Source organism: Dothidotthia symphoricarpi (genome assembly GCF_010015815.1).
Source record: "Dothidotthia symphoricarpi CBS 119687 unplaced genomic scaffold P153scaffold_3, whole genome shotgun sequence".
NCBI classification, from domain to species: Eukaryota; Fungi; Ascomycota; class Dothideomycetes; order Pleosporales; family Dothidotthiaceae; genus Dothidotthia; species Dothidotthia symphoricarpi.
In genome coordinates, this window is record NW_022985010.1 from 611,599 (window position 1) to 631,055 (window position 19,457).

General features: G+C 49.5%; 8 protein-coding genes across 8 annotated transcripts; 2 read left to right on the forward strand and 6 right to left on the reverse strand.

Annotated features, from left to right (window-relative positions):
* Nucleotides 1–119: 119 nt before the first annotated feature.
* P153DRAFT_281887 (polysaccharide lyase family 3 protein) lies at nt 120–1,144 on the reverse strand (the record flags this gene model as incomplete). Its single annotated transcript, XM_033663163.1, has 3 exons — nt 120–371; nt 424–683; nt 742–1,144. The coding sequence occupies 3 exons, from the start codon at nt 1,142–1,144 to the stop codon at nt 120–122; spliced, it is 915 nt and encodes a 304-aa protein (XP_033527721.1).
* A 367-nt stretch (nt 1,145–1,511) lies between these two features.
* P153DRAFT_353711 (uncharacterized protein) lies at nt 1,512–2,017 on the reverse strand (the record flags this gene model as incomplete). Its single annotated transcript, XM_033666458.1, has 2 exons — nt 1,512–1,934; nt 1,985–2,017. 2 exons carry the CDS (start codon nt 2,015–2,017, stop codon nt 1,512–1,514), a joined length of 456 nt encoding a protein of 151 aa, XP_033527722.1.
* A 1,854-nt stretch (nt 2,018–3,871) lies between these two features.
* P153DRAFT_282839 (Zn-dependent exopeptidase) lies at nt 3,872–6,672 on the reverse strand (the record flags this gene model as incomplete). The annotated part of the gene is made up of 2 exons (XM_033663231.1): nt 3,872–4,054; nt 4,156–6,672. The coding sequence occupies 2 exons, from the start codon at nt 6,670–6,672 to the stop codon at nt 3,872–3,874; spliced, it is 2,700 nt and encodes an 899-aa protein (XP_033527723.1).
* A 217-nt stretch (nt 6,673–6,889) lies between these two features.
* On the reverse strand, nt 6,890–8,282 carry P153DRAFT_154866 (short-chain dehydrogenase/reductase-like protein SDR). Its single transcript, XM_033662224.1, has 3 exons — nt 7,975–8,282; nt 7,458–7,813; nt 6,890–7,373 (listed from the first exon to the last, which is right to left on the reverse strand). Exons 1-3 carry the CDS (start codon nt 8,101–8,103, stop codon nt 7,076–7,078), a joined length of 783 nt encoding a protein of 260 aa, XP_033527724.1. The 5' UTR covers nt 8,104–8,282; the 3' UTR covers nt 6,890–7,075.
* Nucleotides 8,283–11,140: 2,858 nt separating this feature from the next.
* P153DRAFT_308048 (GroES-like protein) lies at nt 11,141–12,619 on the forward strand. The gene is made up of 2 exons (XM_033664688.1): nt 11,141–12,451; nt 12,506–12,619. Exon 1 carries the CDS (start codon nt 11,410–11,412, stop codon nt 12,421–12,423), a length of 1,014 nt encoding a protein of 337 aa, XP_033527725.1. The 5' UTR covers nt 11,141–11,409; the 3' UTR covers nt 12,424–12,451; nt 12,506–12,619.
* Nucleotides 12,620–14,455: 1,836 nt separating this feature from the next.
* On the forward strand, nt 14,456–15,103 carry P153DRAFT_353715 (uncharacterized protein; the record flags this gene model as incomplete). Its single annotated transcript, XM_033666459.1, has 2 exons — nt 14,456–14,843; nt 15,090–15,103. 2 exons carry the CDS (start codon nt 14,456–14,458, stop codon nt 15,101–15,103), a joined length of 402 nt encoding a protein of 133 aa, XP_033527726.1.
* Nucleotides 15,104–16,102: 999 nt separating this feature from the next.
* P153DRAFT_381770 (uncharacterized protein) lies at nt 16,103–16,947 on the reverse strand (the record flags this gene model as incomplete). Its single annotated transcript, XM_033670072.1, has 3 exons — nt 16,103–16,494; nt 16,540–16,549; nt 16,615–16,947. The coding sequence occupies 3 exons, from the start codon at nt 16,945–16,947 to the stop codon at nt 16,103–16,105; spliced, it is 735 nt and encodes a 244-aa protein (XP_033527727.1).
* Nucleotides 16,948–17,125: 178 nt separating this feature from the next.
* Nucleotides 17,126–18,087, reverse strand: P153DRAFT_363539 (uncharacterized protein). Its single transcript, XM_033667395.1, has one exon. It carries the CDS (start codon nt 17,907–17,909, stop codon nt 17,364–17,366), a length of 546 nt encoding a protein of 181 aa, XP_033527728.1. The 5' UTR covers nt 17,910–18,087; the 3' UTR covers nt 17,126–17,363.
* Nucleotides 18,088–19,457: the final 1,370 nt, after the last annotated feature.

The window sequence follows — 19,457 nt, forward strand, 5'->3', positions numbered from 1 at the left end:
TCTTCTACATCATTGTGAAATCTCGTGGTTGATAAATTGCTGACAAGCACCAGTGCGGTATAATAACATAACATTAATATTAACTACTCTAGGTCTACCACTTTTGCTCCATCACAACCCTACTTCTCGGGCCAGAACTCTGCGAGCCATGGGTAAGGGTTTTCTGGGGTGTACTGGTTCGCAATTGTGCCATTGAACTCGGTAATGGCATCCCGCGTCAAATTGTACAACGCATATTTCTCATCAGGACCAGTGCCCACGGTGTACGGAACAGTCTGGACGTTGTTGCCAATCTCCTTGTCGACCATACGCGTAAGATCCTTGACCTGGGAGTCTTTCAGACGGTATTCGTCACCGTAGTTGGGACTGATCTTTCGTTACGTGAGCATGCTTGTTGTTTAGAAAGAGTTGGAAACCACTTACTATACCCATCCTGGTACCGTTGATGGCGATGACGTTTTGGATGGTAACGTTGCGCTTCGCCTGGTTCAAGCAGTTTCCGCAGGACTGGTAGAAGGTACCGAAGGTATCCGCAAAGAAACCAGTAATGTTGAACTTGCCACCCAGCGAGTTATCCTGGAAAATCTTGTCCGTGGCGTTGCGAGCTCCTCCGCCAATAACGCGAAGTTGAGTATTCAGGCCCTTGGAAGTCAAAGCATCTTCACACACGTCCTCCCACCAGACTTTTAAACCTCAGTCAGCGGTCGAACAATCTCTCTCACACTCAGCGGTAAGACTTACCATTCTCAACCCACGCGTCACCCAGAGCATGGATGCCCTCCGACTGGTGCTTTCCGATGATGACGTTTTTTATGGTTGCGCCAGGTAATAAGTTGAACACAGCATCAGCGTCGGTGCCTTCAGCCTGCTCGTTGCAGCTTCCCTCAGGACGCTCGTAGCGCTTCATTTCTCCATCGAAGACCTCCCCCGGCATGACATATCTGGTCTGGTTGAACACGACTGTCTCTTTAGGAACTGGGAACTGAATCTGAGGGAAGGGGAAGCGCGGCGGCGGGCGACCCGTCAAGTCTCCCTGTGTAGCATCGGCACCACCTTGGGGTCCATCGCCGTTTTGGCGGCGGTGGACAGCAGCGGACTCGACGAGTGCTGGGAGGAGGGGGATGAGAGCAGTGGTGAGCTTCATTGTGGCAACGTGGTGGATATCGGGTACGATTGAAGATCTCTACCTGCGTAAGAAAAGTTCCTTCTGCAGCTCCCCCGTCACTTATATAGTCATATAGGATTCTTTCATGTGCCTAGCCCGCGCATGGAAACAACAAATCGAACAGAGACGAGTCAAGCCATGGCACGCAGTGTCCTCGGAAGTCGACCAGAACAGGTATTCCTCCATATCCCCAGCGAATATAACGCCATAGCCGCAACAACACAGTACACTGGTTGGCTGCCGCGGTACAAAATTCACTCCTCATCTCCAAACGTCGAGTTCAAGTCACGAGCAACGTACAAAAACGACAACAACGCTCTCCAACCCGCATACAGTCCCAACATAATCAGCCACAACTCGCCCACACACGACGGAACAATTCCCACCATCTCCATTCCATCAATCGCGGTCCCCTCGCCCGTAGCTTGGCAGTGCCCAGCCTCGCTCGCTCTCCACTGCAGCGCCAAGTCGCGGCCAAGAGGACGCCTCGTGCGGAACAACGTCGGCTGTGTTTCTCCACGAATTCGACCCCGGATCTGCTCTGTTGCTGCGCGCCCCCTGGCTGTGAGGTGGGAAGTTTGCTAGGCGGTGGTATGCGGGGTTGCGGGCTGGTTTCTGCTTGTTTTTGCTGGGTGCGGAAGATTGGGTGCCGTGGGAGTGATGGTCTGGGCTTGGATGACTTGGCGTTTGTGGTCTGGGGTTCAGTGAAGTGCTTGGTTTTATCGTGGTTATGGAAGTTTGTGCTGTTGATGTTCGAACGTCGGTGAGTCTGAGGATTGTTTGGCTATTTCGTGCCTTTTCACTAAGTTAACAACACACAGACCCTTTCTTCCCGGCAGCCTCAAAAGCCATGACAACAAACCCTCATGTGCCCCATTCCTCTAGCTGTTAGCGTTTTAACCATTGTTCCACAGCTCCTCATACCTATACATCCACGTGACGACCCAAGCTTTCCAAAACTCATCCCCTGCTGTTGGACCGTATAATTAACTTCTTCTTACCCCCTTTCCAGTATCAAAACTCTCTTCTATCCGCATAGTCCGCACAGATGGAATCTCACTACATTCCCACTCCCCCAATTTCCATCTGCGAAACACTCGCATAGATAATACACACATGCTGCTTAGCCACAACATCCAGCCAAGTTCCCAGGACCAATAGTTAGATATACACGCAACTAGGGCTAGGGCTAGACTCGCAAACGTTTATTGATCTGGAAGCGAAATTAACGCCTTGTAAAATTTACAGGAACCGGATGTTGAGAAAAAGATGAGTACGCGGTATTCTACTTCATACTTATTGAGAATATCGCAGGGAACAAGACTGAATGGGGTGGAAAACTGTGCTAGGATAGGCTTCTAGAACTGTCTACACCACCTGTAGTCGTTTCACTTTCATGGCTACTTTCTCCTTTTATTATCATTTCTGCTCTGTGGAGAGCTCGCGAAAAGAAAAGACATTCCACGTCCGAATTGGTATCCCTGGGTTTCCGCGCTCGTTTGCTCGGCGCGAGCCCACATAGAATATATGACTCTCTACACGATCTTCCAATCGCGAGGTCCTCAGGGAGAAAAGTCATCCGAATAACCAGGAACACAAGGATAGCAGGCATCAAGCTACAAGATGGCTGTCTATGTATATAAGCAAGCACAGCCGCCGAATGTCTTGCTCATGCTTGTGCTGTTACTACTTATCTCATTTTTTTGCACATACCGTACCGAGACAGTGCTCGGACTACGGAGGCAACGAGTGGATGTTGTTAACGAGACACGCCGTGTTACTTGTCTGCAGGATGTCCCCGCACACGAGCACGGTTTCACAACATGTTTTCATGCGCATCTAGCGGAGAGCTTTGATGTGAAGTGGCACTCGTTCACTCGTTCGACACGTCGCGCGAGCCGTTGATAAGTTGTAAATAGCTCTATATGGATAGTGGTTTCCGACGAATATATACATATGTGCCTGTTTGATACAGTTTTACACATCACCGTGTCAGTACTGCGTTTCCTGCCGTGTCATTGTGAGGTGTAGTTAAAAGTGGACGGATTTCCACTTCCGTCCTTTCCTATTCTTCTCATACAGAAATTGACGAAGAGAAGGATGTATGGATGTCATGAGGGTCTAGACGCTCGGACGTAGCTCTGTAGTGTGAAGTCTGTGTTCTTTTTTCTTGGGAGGAGGAAGAGGGAAACGGGTGGAAGAACCCTTACATACAACACCTCATGTCTAGTTTTCTTTTCATTTCATTTCTTTCCGAGGGATAAGAACACGAGGGAGAAAGGTAACAGGGAAGCATTGTGCTGCGTTGAGAAATGAAGAGGAGGTAAATATATGTATGTATGTGGATATCTGAGTTGGGATAAAGACGTTTGGTGTGGGTAAAGGGTGATTTGTAGATATACGAATGGACATTTACGCGTGTGAGCTAGCCTCTCCTTGGTTATTAAAGATGTGGGTTAGAAGAACGATGTTGATGACAATGATGATGGCGAGGATGATAAGCCATCCCACTCCAGAGAATCTACCCATCCCAATACCAATCCCAACACCGATAGCAATACAATCCACCCACACCCCCAGCCCCAAAAGAACGCAAGGCAAATCCCCGCCATGCTATGCTAATCCCACCCCACCCCATCCCATCCTATCCTACACACACACATATACACCTCAACGCCTTACTCCCCTACTCCCCTACTCACCCACTCACGTAACCAGCCTCTCAGACGCAAACTCCAGCGCATCCGCCGTCCTCTGCAGCGCCTCCTTCGCCGCCACCCAATCCTGCCTCTCAATCGCCTCCCTCGCACGGGGGAAAACCACGCCCTCAAGTCCATTCTCCAGACTGGGCGCAAAGAGCGAGTGTTTGAACTGCGTGCGGTTCGGTAACTATACTTCATCAGTAAAAAAACCCCAAGTACACACGCACACACATGCGCACGCGCATAAGAAGAAGAGGGACAACTCACACCAAACACCCCCTCAACAACAGCATCCCGTCCATTCCCCTCCCCCTCCTTCCTCCCCTCCTTCCCCCCCGCCTCCCCGCGCGGCAAATCCAGTAAATCCGTCTCAAACCTTGCCAACCGCGCATTATGCGCAACCCGCTGCAGCGTAACGCCCTGTGTCTCGAACCCCCCGGCGCCATAAACCTGGTTCCCCCACGCGGTCTCCCAGCGCGACAGCGCCTCGCCCCTCGCTTTAAGCCCCGCCAGGGCGTCGACCAGCGGGCGGAAGATCGCAATATCGTATCCAACCGTCGCCTTCGTCTCTGTGAAGTCGATCAACTTCTGGGCTTCGACCTGCAGGGCGTGGGCGAAGACGTCGAGTTTAAGCGGCATGATGGGTTCTTGTGCGAGTTCGAGGATGAGTAGGAGGAGCAGTTGTGCGTGGAGCGTGTGGTACGCATACCCCGGGTCGATATATTTCGCCATCCAGTCGCGGGTCGCGAAGCACGAGCCAGCCATAGGATCCAGTGCGCCGTCGTCGGCGGCAGCGGCGAAGCGGAAGTCGAACGACGACGTCCCCGCGATATTCGCGAACGCGACGTAATCCGACCCCGCGCCTAGATGCCCGATGCGAGCGCCATCGCGCTCCCAGATATCCTTCAGCGTGACGTTTTCCTTGGGATCGGACAGCAGGCCGAGGATGTGTGTCCACGCGTGAGCGAAGATCGGGGAGCCGTTTGCGCGCAGCTTGGGCCCGCTGACGGCGACGTCGACGTTGAGGTAGGCGATTGCGGAGTCGCGCAGGGAGGCGACGTTGGCTTCGACGTGCTCGGTGCTGCCGATGCGGTTGTATGCGCCGGCGTCCCAGGAGGCGAATTCGATGGTGCGCAGGGGCTGCCAGCCGGTTGTGCGCAGTTCGCCGAGGACGCGCGCGACTTCGAGCATGACGGCGGTGCCGGAGCCGGGGTCTGCGGCGCCGAAACACCAGCTGTCGCGGTGGTTGCCGATGATGATTTTGCGCGCGGGGTCTTCGATGCCGGTTAGGGTTCCGAAGACGTTTGTTACGCGCTGTTGCTCGACTTCGTCTTGGGTGTTTTGCAGGTTGACTTTTGGTGACTTGGCGGGGTGCCCGGAGAACCATTTCTCGCCTACGTCGGGCACGCCGCCGGTCCATTCTGCGGGGAGCTCTTCGCCAATGCCTTTCAGCGATTGGAGGAGCTTCTGCGCGTCTTTCCAGGAGAGCGGTAGGCTGGGGATGTGGGGGAGGGCGGGGTTCTTGTCCTTGGATATGCGGCCTGCTTTCTTTGTGCTGGCGGTGCCGGGGGTGAGGACGTCGCCCATGATCATGTTTGTTTGCGCGACGGAGCCGCGCTGGACGCTCTCGCCAGGTCGCCATTTGCCGTCTGGCCAGGGGTTTCCCTTCTTGAAGCCGTCGTCGGCGGGGTCCGAGTAAACGAGTACACCGGCGACGCCAGCATCTTGCGCTGAGCGGATCTTCATGGCGAGGTCGGGCTGCGTACCGTGGTACCGGCAGAGGGCAATAGCGCCCTGCACGTCCACCTCACTATCCCACAGGCGCTTGAAGTCCGTCTTGTGGCAGTAGTTGACGTAGATGAGCGGCCCCGTGACGTTCCCCGAGGCAGACAGGGCGTGGAAGGCACTCGTCTGGGCCTTGGGCGGGTTGAAAACAGACGACTCCTCCAGCTTTGCCACCCACGCCTTCTCGGGCGGGTCGACAATAGCCACCCTCCTCCCCCCTTTCTGCGCATAGTTCATATACGCCCAGTACTCATCATGTGTGTACGTGTCCAGGCCGGCGTCCTTGAACTTGCCCTCGATCCACTGGCCCAGCACGTAGCTCCCCTCAGTCCCGGCCAGGTGGTCGTAGCTGGTGATGTACTCGAGGTTCTTCTCTATGCGCCAGGCCTCTGTGCTCTGCAGGGCCGTCTGGCGCACCCACTCGGGGTTGAAGGGGGTGCCGAAGCCGGAGCCCATGGGCACCACCTCGCTGACGACCAGGATGTAGACGAGGGCGATGATGACAAAGAGCCCGCACAGGCGCGCGATGATGGACCAGCCCGGGCGGTACTCGTCCGGGATGGTGGGCATGCGCTGCCGTATGTAGGTCATGTCGGGCCATGGGATGCGCACCCGCCAGCGCGGAAACTTCAGGCTGCCGTACCAGCGCTTCGCGGCGCCCAGCCCTCTCCCTCTCCCGCGGCCCCGTCGCGCGCGCCCTTCCTCAATGGCCTCGGGGTCCAGGATGTCCATCTCCTCCATAGTCTGGCGCAGGTCCTCCTCCTCGCTCTCGCGCACGGGGCTGCCCAGCTCCGACTCGCCATCGTCGACCGACTGCACCGACGGCGGGTGGTAGTAGGCATTGCGCCGCCGCCCCTCGGACTGCGTGCGTGTGTCCGGGGCGAGGAGGCCCTGCCGCTCGGCATCGTCGCTGACTTCGTTGGGGCCGCGGCGCGTGGGGGGCGCCGACGATGTGGCTTCTTCGTACGACGGGATGGGCGGGTTTTCCACGGGTTCGTAGGCGTGTTTCTCGTCCGGCATTGTGGGAGGGCGCGTGGGGCGAGGTGCGTGGGCGTGTCCGGCGTGGACGTCTAGGGGGGAATTTGGCCGCGGGAATGCGGCAGCGGCGCGAGTAACGGCGTCGGGTAGGGTCGAGTCGGGGCGCGTTATTGATTGCACGGGTGCATGGTGGGAGTGACAATTAGTCGTAAGTGATTATAATACACGGCAAGGAGAGAGGCGTCGGGGTGTCGAGGCGTCGTCATGGTCGCGGCAACATTGGCCATGGTGTCTGGACATGGCGGAGCGGAGACATGCCCGCCGAGCCATGCCCAGACTGAGACACTCCTCCAACCATTCCTCGACATAAACTCGTCTCACCACTGAACATTTCTGTACTACTCCAAAACAACATCATCTGCCGCATCTCCATAATATTCCAACCCTACATCATCCGCCCTCCAGTCACCTTAATCAGTTCACCCGTAACATACTGAAACAGCGGACTCGCAACCGCCAACACCACACTCGCCGCCTCCGTCGCCGTCCCCGCCCTCCTCAGCGGAATATCCGCATGCTCCTCCCCCTTCTGCCCCGCCTTCTGCTTCTGCGGAATCCCCAACGCGACCTTCTCCCCATCCGCCGTAGTAATAAACGCGCCCTCCTCCTTCGCCGCCGTAAGCCTCGTTTGAATATGACCAAACGCAACCGTATTCGCGCGGACGCCAAACTGCGGGCCCCACCTAGTACTTTATCAGCACATGCAGCTCCGGCACCACACACCCGGAACCAAGGTAGGGGGAGGAAATGAAATAAAACAAACTCACTCCTTAGCAATAGTCTTAGTAACGCCCTGAATCCCCGCCTTGGCCAGCGCATAATTCACCTGCCCGGCATTCCCATGCACGCCACTCGTACTCGAGATGTTAATAATGTTGCGGGGCTCGCCGTCCGTGACGCGGAAGTAGGGGGCTGCGGCGCGCACGATCTTGAAGGGCGCTGTGGCGTGCAGGTCGACGATCGTGTGCCATTGCTTGTCCGTCATCTTGTGGATTACGCCGTCCCATGTGTAGCCTGCGTTGTTGACGATGATGTGGATTTTGCCGTTGCCGAAGGCGGCGGCTTGTTGGATGAGGGTTGTGATGTAGGCGTCCGAGAGGACGTCGCCGGGGACGGAGATCGCGGAGCCGCCGGAGGCGGTTATGGCGGAGGCTACGGCTTCGGCTTTTTCTGGGGGGTGGTTAGTACGAATCTATGTGTCTATGTCCGCGATCGGGTGGTAATGGGTGAGGGAGACGTACTGGCATCTACATCAGCGACCACGACCTTCGCGCCCTCGTTCGCAAACAGCCGCGCTGTCTCCGCGCCAATGCCCTGTCCTGAGCCCGTAATAATGGCAGTCTGACCAGCTAGCATGCCCTTGGGGTAGTTGAGGTGGCCTGCGATCTGCTCGACGCGCTTGGAGCTCGACATGGTGAAATATACTTGATGTTCTCGAACCTTGTCACAATATAACGATGTGTGAAGCAGGAATAGGGTATATTCAAGTTAGTAAATGTAATTGTAGATGTGAATGTAAAAGGCCCGAGGTTTATACACCGTCCACGTAATCTGGGGTAGGCGTTGGAAATGCGGAGTAAGCTAGTCCGCCGTGCAACCGATGTCATGCATGCAGGCAGGGAGAAACCGAGGCTCAACAGGGCTGACTCGACTCGACTTGTGCTACCAACATCGCCTCAACACCAATAACGACGACATGTTTCATCGCAAGGTCAAGTGCAGTGCAGTTGCATAATGGGTACAATCGATTCATCCTTTGTTTTCTTCTCTTGTCGTCGGTCAGCGCTGGGATTGCTTTGGATCACCGGCTACGCTCACCGCCCAACTTTCATCCCAGGTTCCGATACAGAGACATAGAATAGTTTCAACCCGTTTTTGAAGTCTGATCCCCAGCCATAGATTGCATCTATCTCCATTTTAGTTCTCACATCTCGCGCCAGCCATATGAGCTTTATGCCGTCGTTTTACATCCCACGCCCACAGCAGAATGCAGGTAATTTCAACTGCATACTTTCCCAGCAATATTGTTATTAAATCCCCCATTTTTCACCCCTCACATATCTCGCCAGCCATGCATACGCGTGGTCATCGTTTTAACATCCAGCCATACGAGTTGTTCATCTGCATTTCAAACCCTCCACGCATATGGCGGAATAGACGGCTTTTCCACATTCCTCAGACATGAAATCGTTCGCGGGATCGTTTTTAAGTGAGTATCGAGAAGAGGAGGAACAGAGTTCAAGTTTGGTGGATCTGAACACCAGCGGCTTCCCATATAGTACACGATCTCTGTTTTTAGAGGAGGAGGAGTTTATGATGCACAGCGAAAATTACAGCCACAGCCATCTTCTTCTTCTTCGTCGCTTTCACGGTTTGATTTTTTCGGGCTGAGGGGAATGCACACACACACACATACGGCTGTTGTGAAAGCGTTTAAGTGGCGTAGCTCGCTTCTCTTCCTCGTGAGCCAGAGCCATTGTATCTATCTTTAAGAGTTTTCGAACTCCCACCACATAGTATAGTGCAGGATCATAACTGTAGATGTTCCAGTGTTTATATGAGGGAGACACAGCAGAGCAGAAAGACATGGTTCTTTTTCTAGTCACTTTGGAGACATACCCAGCTCCACCAATATTCTTGTTTTTGTCTCGTCAGGATTGCCGGACAGAGGAGAGCATGGTTGGTCGTTCTATTCATCTTTGGATTGCGAACACACATTGAAAAATGCGAGGGTAGGTTTTGGAATTTTGGATTTGGGAGATTGTGTTTGGGGAAAGGAAGAAAAGGAAGAGAGAAGAGAGGGAGAGGGAGAGGGAGAGAAGCGCACATGGCCTAATCGTAAACAACTTTTGTATTGTAGATCTTTGTTGTTGGAGTAGAACATGAGGACATGCTGGATTGATTTTGGGATAAGGGCATGCAAATAGTGCGATTGATCTTTATGTTCTGTAAAAGGAGAGATAGAGAGAAATAGAGAGGGACAGAACATCGCCCATTGTCCAATTCTTTTTGGTTTGTAGGGTTGTCACCGCAGCGGAACATGGCATCATACTGTATGATTTTGAGATGAGGACACACATGAGCTGAATCCTCCATAGGTTTATTGTTGTATCGAAGAGAGAGGTTGCGAGAGATAGAGATACAGAGGGAGAAGGGCACACATACGTCCTAATGGTCACAATTTTTTGGTTCGTAGATCTTTGGCGCAAGGCCAGAACCATGTTTGGCAGTGACTTCCTTTTGAACACCGCCACACAGGTGAAGCATACAATCATTTTTCGTGTCTCGTCTAAGAAAAGGACATGGAGAGGTCCAGAGGAAGGGCCACACATTGTCCTAAGAGTCACGATTTTTTGGTTCGCGGATCTTTCGGAGGAACAGCAGAACATGAGTTGCCATCATGGGCGTTTTGAGAAACAAGAGGCACACATCAATACACCCTTTTTAGCTTTTAGTGTTCCAGCGAAGAGATAAAGAAAGGTGATTCATAAGGTTGGTCAACGTGAGAGAAAAGTATTTATGCCTTTCTTCACCACGTGCTCACTCATCGAATTTTTGCCATGGTATTTCTCGCCAGCGTTTGTTCAACATTGTTTTCCAGTCTCTGATCTTCTGGGATGTTGGGGACGTGAACTTCTCAGTAGTCATACATATTTACGCCGAATGCTTTTGTTGTGTTCGGACATTTTTAGAAATGTAGATGTATAGATGCTAATGGTTTTGAGCAAGAAGGGGATGGAATAATTCATAGAATTAAAAATCTCAAAACATCGGTCATGAAACACTTGATTTTGGTAGATGTTCGGTGTAAAATTATCCATAGAAAGTAGTGTAGCAGAGTGAGGACAGGGTAAATAGTAGGACTGACCGTACGCTGTTTTTTTCAAGTTTTGGAAGCCTTCGCGGCTTTCCACAACAGCATGCCTGTTTCGCTTCAGAGTTTCAATCGTTACACACATACATCTTTCGATCTGCCTCTTTGTAGCACTGTCCTCCCATAGCGAGTACCGAGAAAGCTTTTGGATTATAATAAACATCTACTACTTGATGTAGACTTTTCGAGCGCTCATCAGGTGTCGTACTTGTTGTTGTGGCTTTTCAGATATAGGCGCGATATCTCATGTAGATATTTGCGTGAAAGTATAGTGTGAGAAACATGATGGCTCTTCTTTTTCGTTTTTTAAAAAATGTGTTTGATGAGAACGGGAGTAAACTGTGAGGCCTAAAGGTCAAATGTTATCCGAGAGCTTACCTATATCGAGGTTAGTGTTGGAAGGCCGTAACCGGATTAGGTTCATTTTGCGCCTGTCGGAGGGATTATCAGGCCGACCGAACCACCCGTCATATTGCATATTCAAGACAGTGGCTCATATTGGTCAACCTCCTGCAACACATGGTAACGGCGGATCGCAGCATATGACGAACGGGCAAGCGTGGTCTTGAGCGGGCAGAAAAAGACCGCTGTATCCAAGTCGGTGACGCATGCCCAACCCTGATGTAGTACTCAATGACGAATGGCTGTATTTACGTTGCCTTGCGACTGCATACGTAGTTCGTATAAGATGAACGCGTCCAACTGTAGCATACTGAGTATACAATTCAACAAGTCGTTTGCAACATCCTGCCGATACTTCCAACCAAATTTTGTTAAGGGGTCCCCGATACAACCTGAACACCATCTATCTTCTTCCAAGCACAACAAACACACCATCCAGAAAGATGGCTCAGACTATGAAAGCTTGGCAGTACATTTCTGTCACTGGCGGCATGGAGAAGAACCTTCATATCAACGAGAGCGCACCTAAACCAGTACCCGGCGAAAATGAGATCCTCGTCCAAGTCCACGTTATGGCTCTCAACCCAGTCGATTACAAGATGACAGAGAGCCCAGCACCATTACGGCTTCTAGGTTCAACGTTCATCCCTGGTTTCGACTTCTGCGGTAAAGTTGCTGATATCGGAAAGAACGTGGATGGGTTCACAAAAGGAGAATACGTTTTCGGTGGTAAAATTGGCTCAATAGGTAAAGGCACACTTGCACAATATGTTGCTGTGAACAAGGATCAGGCTACAAGTCTGCCAAAAGGTGTACAACCAGAAGACGCCGCGACAGTGGGCATCGTTGGCCTAACTGGATATCGGGCCATCAGCCCCAACGTCAAGAGTGGAGACAAAGTTTTTATCAACGGAGGCTCTGGTGGCACTGGTGTCTATGCCATTCAGATTGCAAAGGCTCTGGGTTGCCATGTCACCACCACATGCTCAACACCGAACATTGAGCTATGCAAGAGCATCGGCGCAGATGAGGTTATCGACTACAAATCCACCAACGTCGTCAAGGCTCTGTCCTCCAAAGGTCCCACCTTCAACCTCGTAGTCGACAACATTGGCACACCGGCCAATCTCTACAAAGCATCTTCTGCTTTCATCGCCCCTGGCGGCACATTCGCTCAGGTCGGCATGACTCCCAACCTCAGTGGATTCCTCCAAGTTGGGAGCAACGTACTTCGACCGGGCTTCTTGGGTGGTGGTAAAGCGAAGTATCAGATGGTGGTGGAACAAGGCTCGAAGAGCAATCTGAAAGTCTTGGCTGAGTGGATGAAGGAGGGCAAGGTTAAGAGCGTAGTAGACAGTGTGTTTGAGTGGGAGGACGCGCCGAAGGCGTATGAGAAGATGAAGACTGGAAGGACGAAGGGAAAAATCATCATCCACGTGCCGCAGGACAACGCTTGAGTTGGACATAGTATGGACTTGACAAAGTGTAAGCAGAACCTCCTTCAGAACATGGGCGAGAGCCAGAGTTAACCATTTGTAGTTACGAGGTTTGCGCTTGCACGATTCATATTGGAACAAAGGTATCCTCTAGTGGTATGACCATCGTAGAAATCTCATGTAAGGGGAGGAACAGAATATGGGGTGGTTGCAACCGATTGATTGATTTACAAAAGAAACATAGAATGATGTAATCTATAATTGAAATCCTGTTCGTGTCAAATTGCTTGCTCGAACTTTCCATCCACAACTTGAACTGAGCCTATATTCTTGAAAACTTCCATGACACCCGAGTTACTAAATTTATCCACTTGACTTCATCTTGTACACTGGCGTAGCAACATCTTAACGTCAAAGTCATATCGAGCTGAACATGTCCACACTCACATTCACTCTCCAGGAAAGAGTTCGACAAATATGGGAGTAGAACGCAGAAGAGAGGGGCAGGCCTGGGTCATATAGCCATAGGAACCAAAACAAGTAGTAGTGATTTGTGCCGCAGTCTGTCCACGAGATGTTATCAAGCGGTGTTTGAGGATGATGCTGGCGCCTAGCTGCCACTTCCTACAAACACTTCTGGCATGTTAAATCACAGAGATTCGTCACACTTCTTCACAAATTATGTGTTCTGCAGACACATAGCTCGTTTTCGGATGTTGTCAATGGAATTCAATTGAGTAGACTCGGAGTCGGTCACGTGCATTCGTCTCTAAGATATACCGGGTGTCTTGAAGTGGGAGTGATTACTGATATATCTATGGCGTAACTTTGGAATGAGTTCTTTGTGGGTATATGCGCGAAATACAAAGTTATGAGTATGAAATGTGTTGGTTCGTGGAGTTTTGTTATGCTGAGGTGAGCTACCAGGCTATTCACACACTGTCAGGAATCATGTCAGACAAGTCAGACTTCGCAGCCTGACTTACAAAAGCCGACATCTGGGGGGCGAGTCTTGACCTTGAGAACGGGAAACTTGGGCCGAGGCAAGAGTTTGGCTAGTGTTTAGATTCTTTTGGAAACCTGGCACATCCAGACCTCTTTGCGTGAGAAGTAGTAAGACGACCGTATTCCATCAAGAGCCCCACTTCAAAGGAGAGATCTTTACAGTCATGCTGAGGCTCCAGCCAAGTTTCTAAAAGTGAGATGATCGGTTGTGTATCCACATTGGGCTCTTCGGAGGAGAAGCAATGTTCCTCAGAACCAATAGACATCTTCTAGTTTGTGCTTTGAATTCGACGGTTGAAGTTGACAGTGTGCGGATAGGCTGCCGAATTCGGGTAGACAACCATTGGTAGTAGTCGTGGTAAATTGGTATGGGCAAAAGTTTGGTTGGACCCACACCGACAAAGTATGGTACTGTTACCACACCTTCTGCCTATTTGGGCGAAACAGGGTAAAAGTTTCTGTCAACTCTAAGCAGATTTTGCAGAGTTTTCAATCTTGTGAAGCTCTGCAACGCCGTAGATAAATGCTGCAGTCATTGAGGTTATTTGGACTGTGACGGGAGCTTGCGTCTGTACCCATGAACACATTTCCATAGTAGTATCAGAAGACTCTTGTCAGGACTCCGTTGCTGTTCAGAACGGATCGAAAAGATTAGGGGACATCAATTCGGCATGTTTAAAACTGTGGGTAGGTCTCGAACAGCAATGATGAAGTGATCTACCTTGCCTTACATTGGTCGCCAGTGTTCATATTTTCACCTCCACTTTCATCCTTGACCAAATCTCTTGCTCCAACCAAAGCGTGTAACCTTGAGGGAGTTTCTCCTCCTACCACAATATGAACTTCGCATGTGATTGAAACCAAGTCGAACGATGGTAGCAAGTCACAGTCAAGGGCATTACACAGCAACTTTCAAGTGTATATAAACAATTTTCGACCCCATGTCCCTCTCTCATCCAAAACATCTTCACATACCACTACAATTCACAATTCTCAGCTTCAAAGCACATATACCCTCACTATCACAACTCTACCACCAACAACCATCATGGATACTCCAAGCCAAACCTGCCCAATCCTCACCAGCCGCAAGGCCCTCCCGTTCGACGACCTCATGGCCATGGCGAGCCAGTACTTCGAGGAAGAAGAGCTCACCTTCAACCTCAACGCCATCGTCAACGCAGTGGAAGAGCGTTCTTCCACTGCCACCGTGGAAGATCAGCTCGCCGAGCTGATCTACTTCGAGGAAGGCCGCCGCCTCGCTGCCGCCGCCAACTGGAACGGCATGACCCGTCTGCAGCTCGAGCATGAGGTGCTCGCACAGGGTCTGTCGGACCCCAACACCATCCGCGAGCTCAGCGACTGGAGCCTAAGGCTCAAGCTGGCTGCGGCGAACCACGAGAGTTCGTCGGATGATTCCGACGAAGGAGCGCCGTGTGAGTTTTGCTCGGAGATCGCCCCTGAGTTACGCACCTGTTGAGGGTGGTGGGCTACGACGAGGGTGGCCTATACGTCACCAATGAGCTGTTTGAGTCATTGTATTTGTCTGGGTCGGTGGGGGGTTTCGGTCTGGGTCTTTTTCCTTGGGATGCATTAGGTTGGGCGCAGGGGTATTGACGCTGTTGTTTTCCGGGTTTGTCGGCACAGTCGTGGTTTGATTTTAGTATTGCGTTTCCGTTTAGGTCTTGATGTTTAGAAGTCCTTGTTTAGATGTTTATGTTTAGTAGGGTGCATAGTTTCGAGTGTATTGAAGGGATTTTTATTGCGAGTTATAAGCCCTCATGAATTGACCCGTGATACATGTTCCTTTACGTCTCAAGACTTCCAATCAGAGTCTCATTTCCTTGAAACGCAAAAGGTCGTACTGTCGACATATGATGCGTGGATTTCCGCCTTTTCGTCGAACTTGGTACAATGAGATGGAAGCGACCAACTTTGCTAGCCTAGATGTTCTTGGAGCTATTACCGCATCTACTCCTTTCCATCGATTTCATTGCTGCCTTCACAGGAACATGGTACAATATATGGGGCTACTGTTACTGCGCGATTACAACCAAGATTTATATCATATGTACTCGTCATAAAAGTTACATTGCGCTTATTCAGTCTGCCAGGAGTACTGGTATCCGCCGCACTTCCCGTCTGCGAGGTTAGCCAGCCGAGGTGATTAAGCGCAGAACAAAATGCGTTCTTAATGATGACATTCAAGAAGGCAGGTGTCGGCTCAAGGAAGAGGCTGACGCCCAACCCATTCATCATGGGTGGATGTTACACCGTACGCAGCCGTATTTGGTTCTTTGGTGGAATTAGTCTCATTGTTCGAAGATTAATAGGTATGGATGTATTTAGAAGTTGTACGTACGCTCTGTTCATATTGTGGTCTTCTGGCAGAATACATGGGTGTCCTGCGACAAAGGCAGAACATAACGCTTCTTGGACTCAGAGCAGGCGGATGGCGCTGGCAAACAATGGACTTTTCGCGTTGGACTTTTCACAACGGTATTGCTTTATGTAACAATACATTACATTCACACTATCAGCCTATCAATGCGAAACTCTCTGACACCGCTCTCTCCGGCGTGATATTCCTCAAAGTGTTATCAACCTCCTCATGTGCTGCTCACACGTCAGCTTTAAGCTTCACCTCAACTCATCAGGGTCAAACCACGGTGGTACTTACTGGCCTCAATCTTACTCAAGAAGCCAACCACTCTCCAACCCAAGTTGCCTGATCCATGGAATTCTCCGCCAGTACATCTCGGTCATCCTCTGACCGAGTCCACTTTTGAGGAAGCCGTCCACTCGACAAGACCATATCCTCCTCAGCTCCAACAATGAGATACCCCTTGTCCTCGATGTGCGGGGACGAGTGACCATGCTCCACATTCTTCCAGACATGCCAGTTCAAAATCGTGTTATTCATGCGTATGATACCGCTGACCCGCCCGGTACAAGTGCACTCTCGGCCATGGGCGCTCACCATTGCCCACGAGAGTCTTCGGGTTCGGCCTTGGTGGGTGAAGATTTGTGTAGCTTGTAGAATGAACGGACGATAATTGGGGTCGTGTATCAGATTCTCAGTGTCATCTGAGAGTCGTTAGATTTGATTACGAAGATGAGTCGCGCGATCACCTGAACCAGTCTGTGAGCCGCAAAGTCAGCGACGAACCACCAGATCATCCATTGAGAGCTTGATTATAGTCTTACCTTATCCAACTGATAATTAGCACCAACTGCTGCTAAGATCTTAAGGACCTTGGTAGACGGCGCAAATACGTTGATGATCATCGGCTGCGACTCAAGAATGAACATCCTGAGCAGTCGGCGGACGGCACTGATAGCGTCCATATAGACTGCACGGCTTGTACGCAGGATTGCTGTCGGTATATGTCTCGTGATGAGAATGACTTTAATGGTTTTCGGTCGCGGAGCGTCCGAAACCCTGATATGCGTGTGCTTTATCTGTCGGGGTAAAGATCGATACACCTGCAATCGCAGCTCGGCCGGGAGGTCCATCAGTCGAAACGGTTGGAACGACATGGCTGCTGTTGAGTTCAGGTGGGTAGTGATAGTGAGAGGTGGATGTTTTGGACGACACGATACTCAAACAGTATTTGGTGTATCATAGCGAATACAGCGCTTTTGGAGCTAATGACTGATGATGCGAAGAGGAAGGAAGAGAACACTTCTTGGTTCAAGACAATGATATAAGGAAGCTGTGACTGTTTGGCATTCCTATAGCACCTGCCTGGAACTTGAGATTTCACCGAATATTGACAGGGACCCGTCTGTATCAATTCATGGAACTGAGCTCTTTCGCACACGTGTCAGGATAAATGCACGTAATAGTCAATCCTGAGGTTCATAGCACTATGAACGCATATTTCAAGGCACATGACAGGCTCTGGAACTTGTTGTCCCTCAAGTGAACCTCCCGAAAGCCAACCGCAACACGCTCAAGCCGATCCTCCCAGGCTCTTGCAAATACCCGCCAACTCCTCGATGACAACCATATGATCATCCCACTGCTTCAATCCACTCACAACAACAACCGCAACCGGCACATCGCAATTCTTGACATAAATCGGTACCCCACCTCCATGAATCGCATATTCTCCGGCCTTCTCCCCCAGTCCCATCTTCGCCGCAAACTTCTCCTCGTCTCCCTCAAACTGGTTGTGCAGCCTCCATGTGCTAGCGCCCCATCGAATCACCGACTTGTGCTTCCGCGCAACCCAAAAATCGTTATCCAGCGCCGTTCCAGATTGGGTCACGCTGTGGAAGAGAACATGTGCTGGCGTGGAGACAGTGGAAATGTGGATCACGGTTGGTTTGTCGAAGGTGAGCAGGCGCGTGCGGAGTGCGCAGCCGAGTTGGAAGGCGACAGTGGCATCCCAACGAGGGAGTTGGGAGGCTTTCTCCTGCGCGGCGATGGCGTCGATGGACCGGGGAGCTTCGCCAATGGGGGTGTGTTGGGGGAGGGTAACGTCTTGTGTTGCCATCTTGGTGGGTTTAGAGTCGCTTTTTACTATGTAGTTTGATGGAATAGGTGTCAGGTACTGGTCTGGATCTCTGGAGGCTATGGGAAGTCGTGTTTATCTTGGGATTCTCGATCGTCGATGCTCTTGTCCTAGATTCTGTGGGGTTCACCCCGCTGTTTCACAAAGTCTTCAATACCGTATAAACTTAGTCAATCTGTTATATGCTAGACAGGGGTAAATTAGGCTGAATTGTAAGCAATCTAATGTAAGAGTATACTAAGCTGTACTACTACATAGTTAATATTAGATTCTGTTAGAATTAGTCTCTATTCTATATACTAAAAATCTTTTATTATCTTTAAACAGCTCTATTACTAACTATTTATAATTATCTACTATAATGTATACGCTCTTTATTAAGCTAGACTCTAATACTTTCTAAGCTTTAAGTTCCTAAGTAAAGAAGCTAAGCCTAGTAGTAAAACTCTAGCAAAGCTAAACTTTAGGTACTAGGCTATATAAACTCTTACCTTTAAAGGTTTATAACTATAATAAAGTTTCTTTATAAAAGAAGTACTAACTAATTATATATTTCCTCTACTATTAGATTTAAAAGGAGGAAGTCTTTAGTAGTACCTAATAAAAGTATAAATACCTTATAGGCCTTAAATAGGATAGCGTATAAAGACCTCTAATAGTTATAAAAGCTTTTAAATACTTTAAGATACCTATAGCTACGTACTAAAATATATAGATAAAGAGGTACTAGCTAGTAAGCCTTACTTATAGGTAACTATAGTTAGTATTAGTAGTAAGAATAGTAAAGTAGGCTTACTTAGAGCTTAAATTATTTAAGTAGTTTATAGAGTAGTAGAAAATAAGATAGAAAGTTTTAAAGTTCTAGTTTTAGTAATAAGTAAAGATATTATTTAAAACACTTTATAGTAATAAGCTTAGATCTAATAGTAAAGTTAGTACTACTTAATACTACTAGTTAAAACGTATATATAAAGAGTAGAGGCTTACTATAAGTAGAGATTAAAGTTTAAGCTATTAAATAGATAGTTCTATAACTTCTACTAGAGATAGAATATATCCTAGAGATACCTTACCTACTAGTCTTAGAAACTCTCTTTTAAGTATATTAAGTTAATAAACTAGTTCCTATAATTTATTAGAAGAAACTCTAGTAACTTATTTACTAATATATTAATAAAAGAAAGCCCTTTACTAAGAATAGACCTAATAGGCACCTAAATAACTAGTAGAGAAGGTAGTAATTAATTTATAAGTTCTAATATCTTAAATATAAATAAAGTGCTAATTCCTTTTAAGTTCTTTAATAGGTATACTTACTATCTTAAAGGTAAAAGAATAATTACTAGCTTAGTAAGTAATAGCAGCTAGTCTAAGTAGTAGGTAATATTAGTGTTATATATATTTACTAATAGAGAGCCCTATAACAGGCTAGGCCTAGTAGAACCTTAGTAAGTAAAGCCTTAGAGCTTAGTAACTCTAACTACTAATACCTGCCCTTAGCTAGCTTACTAGAAATAGCTAGTATACTAC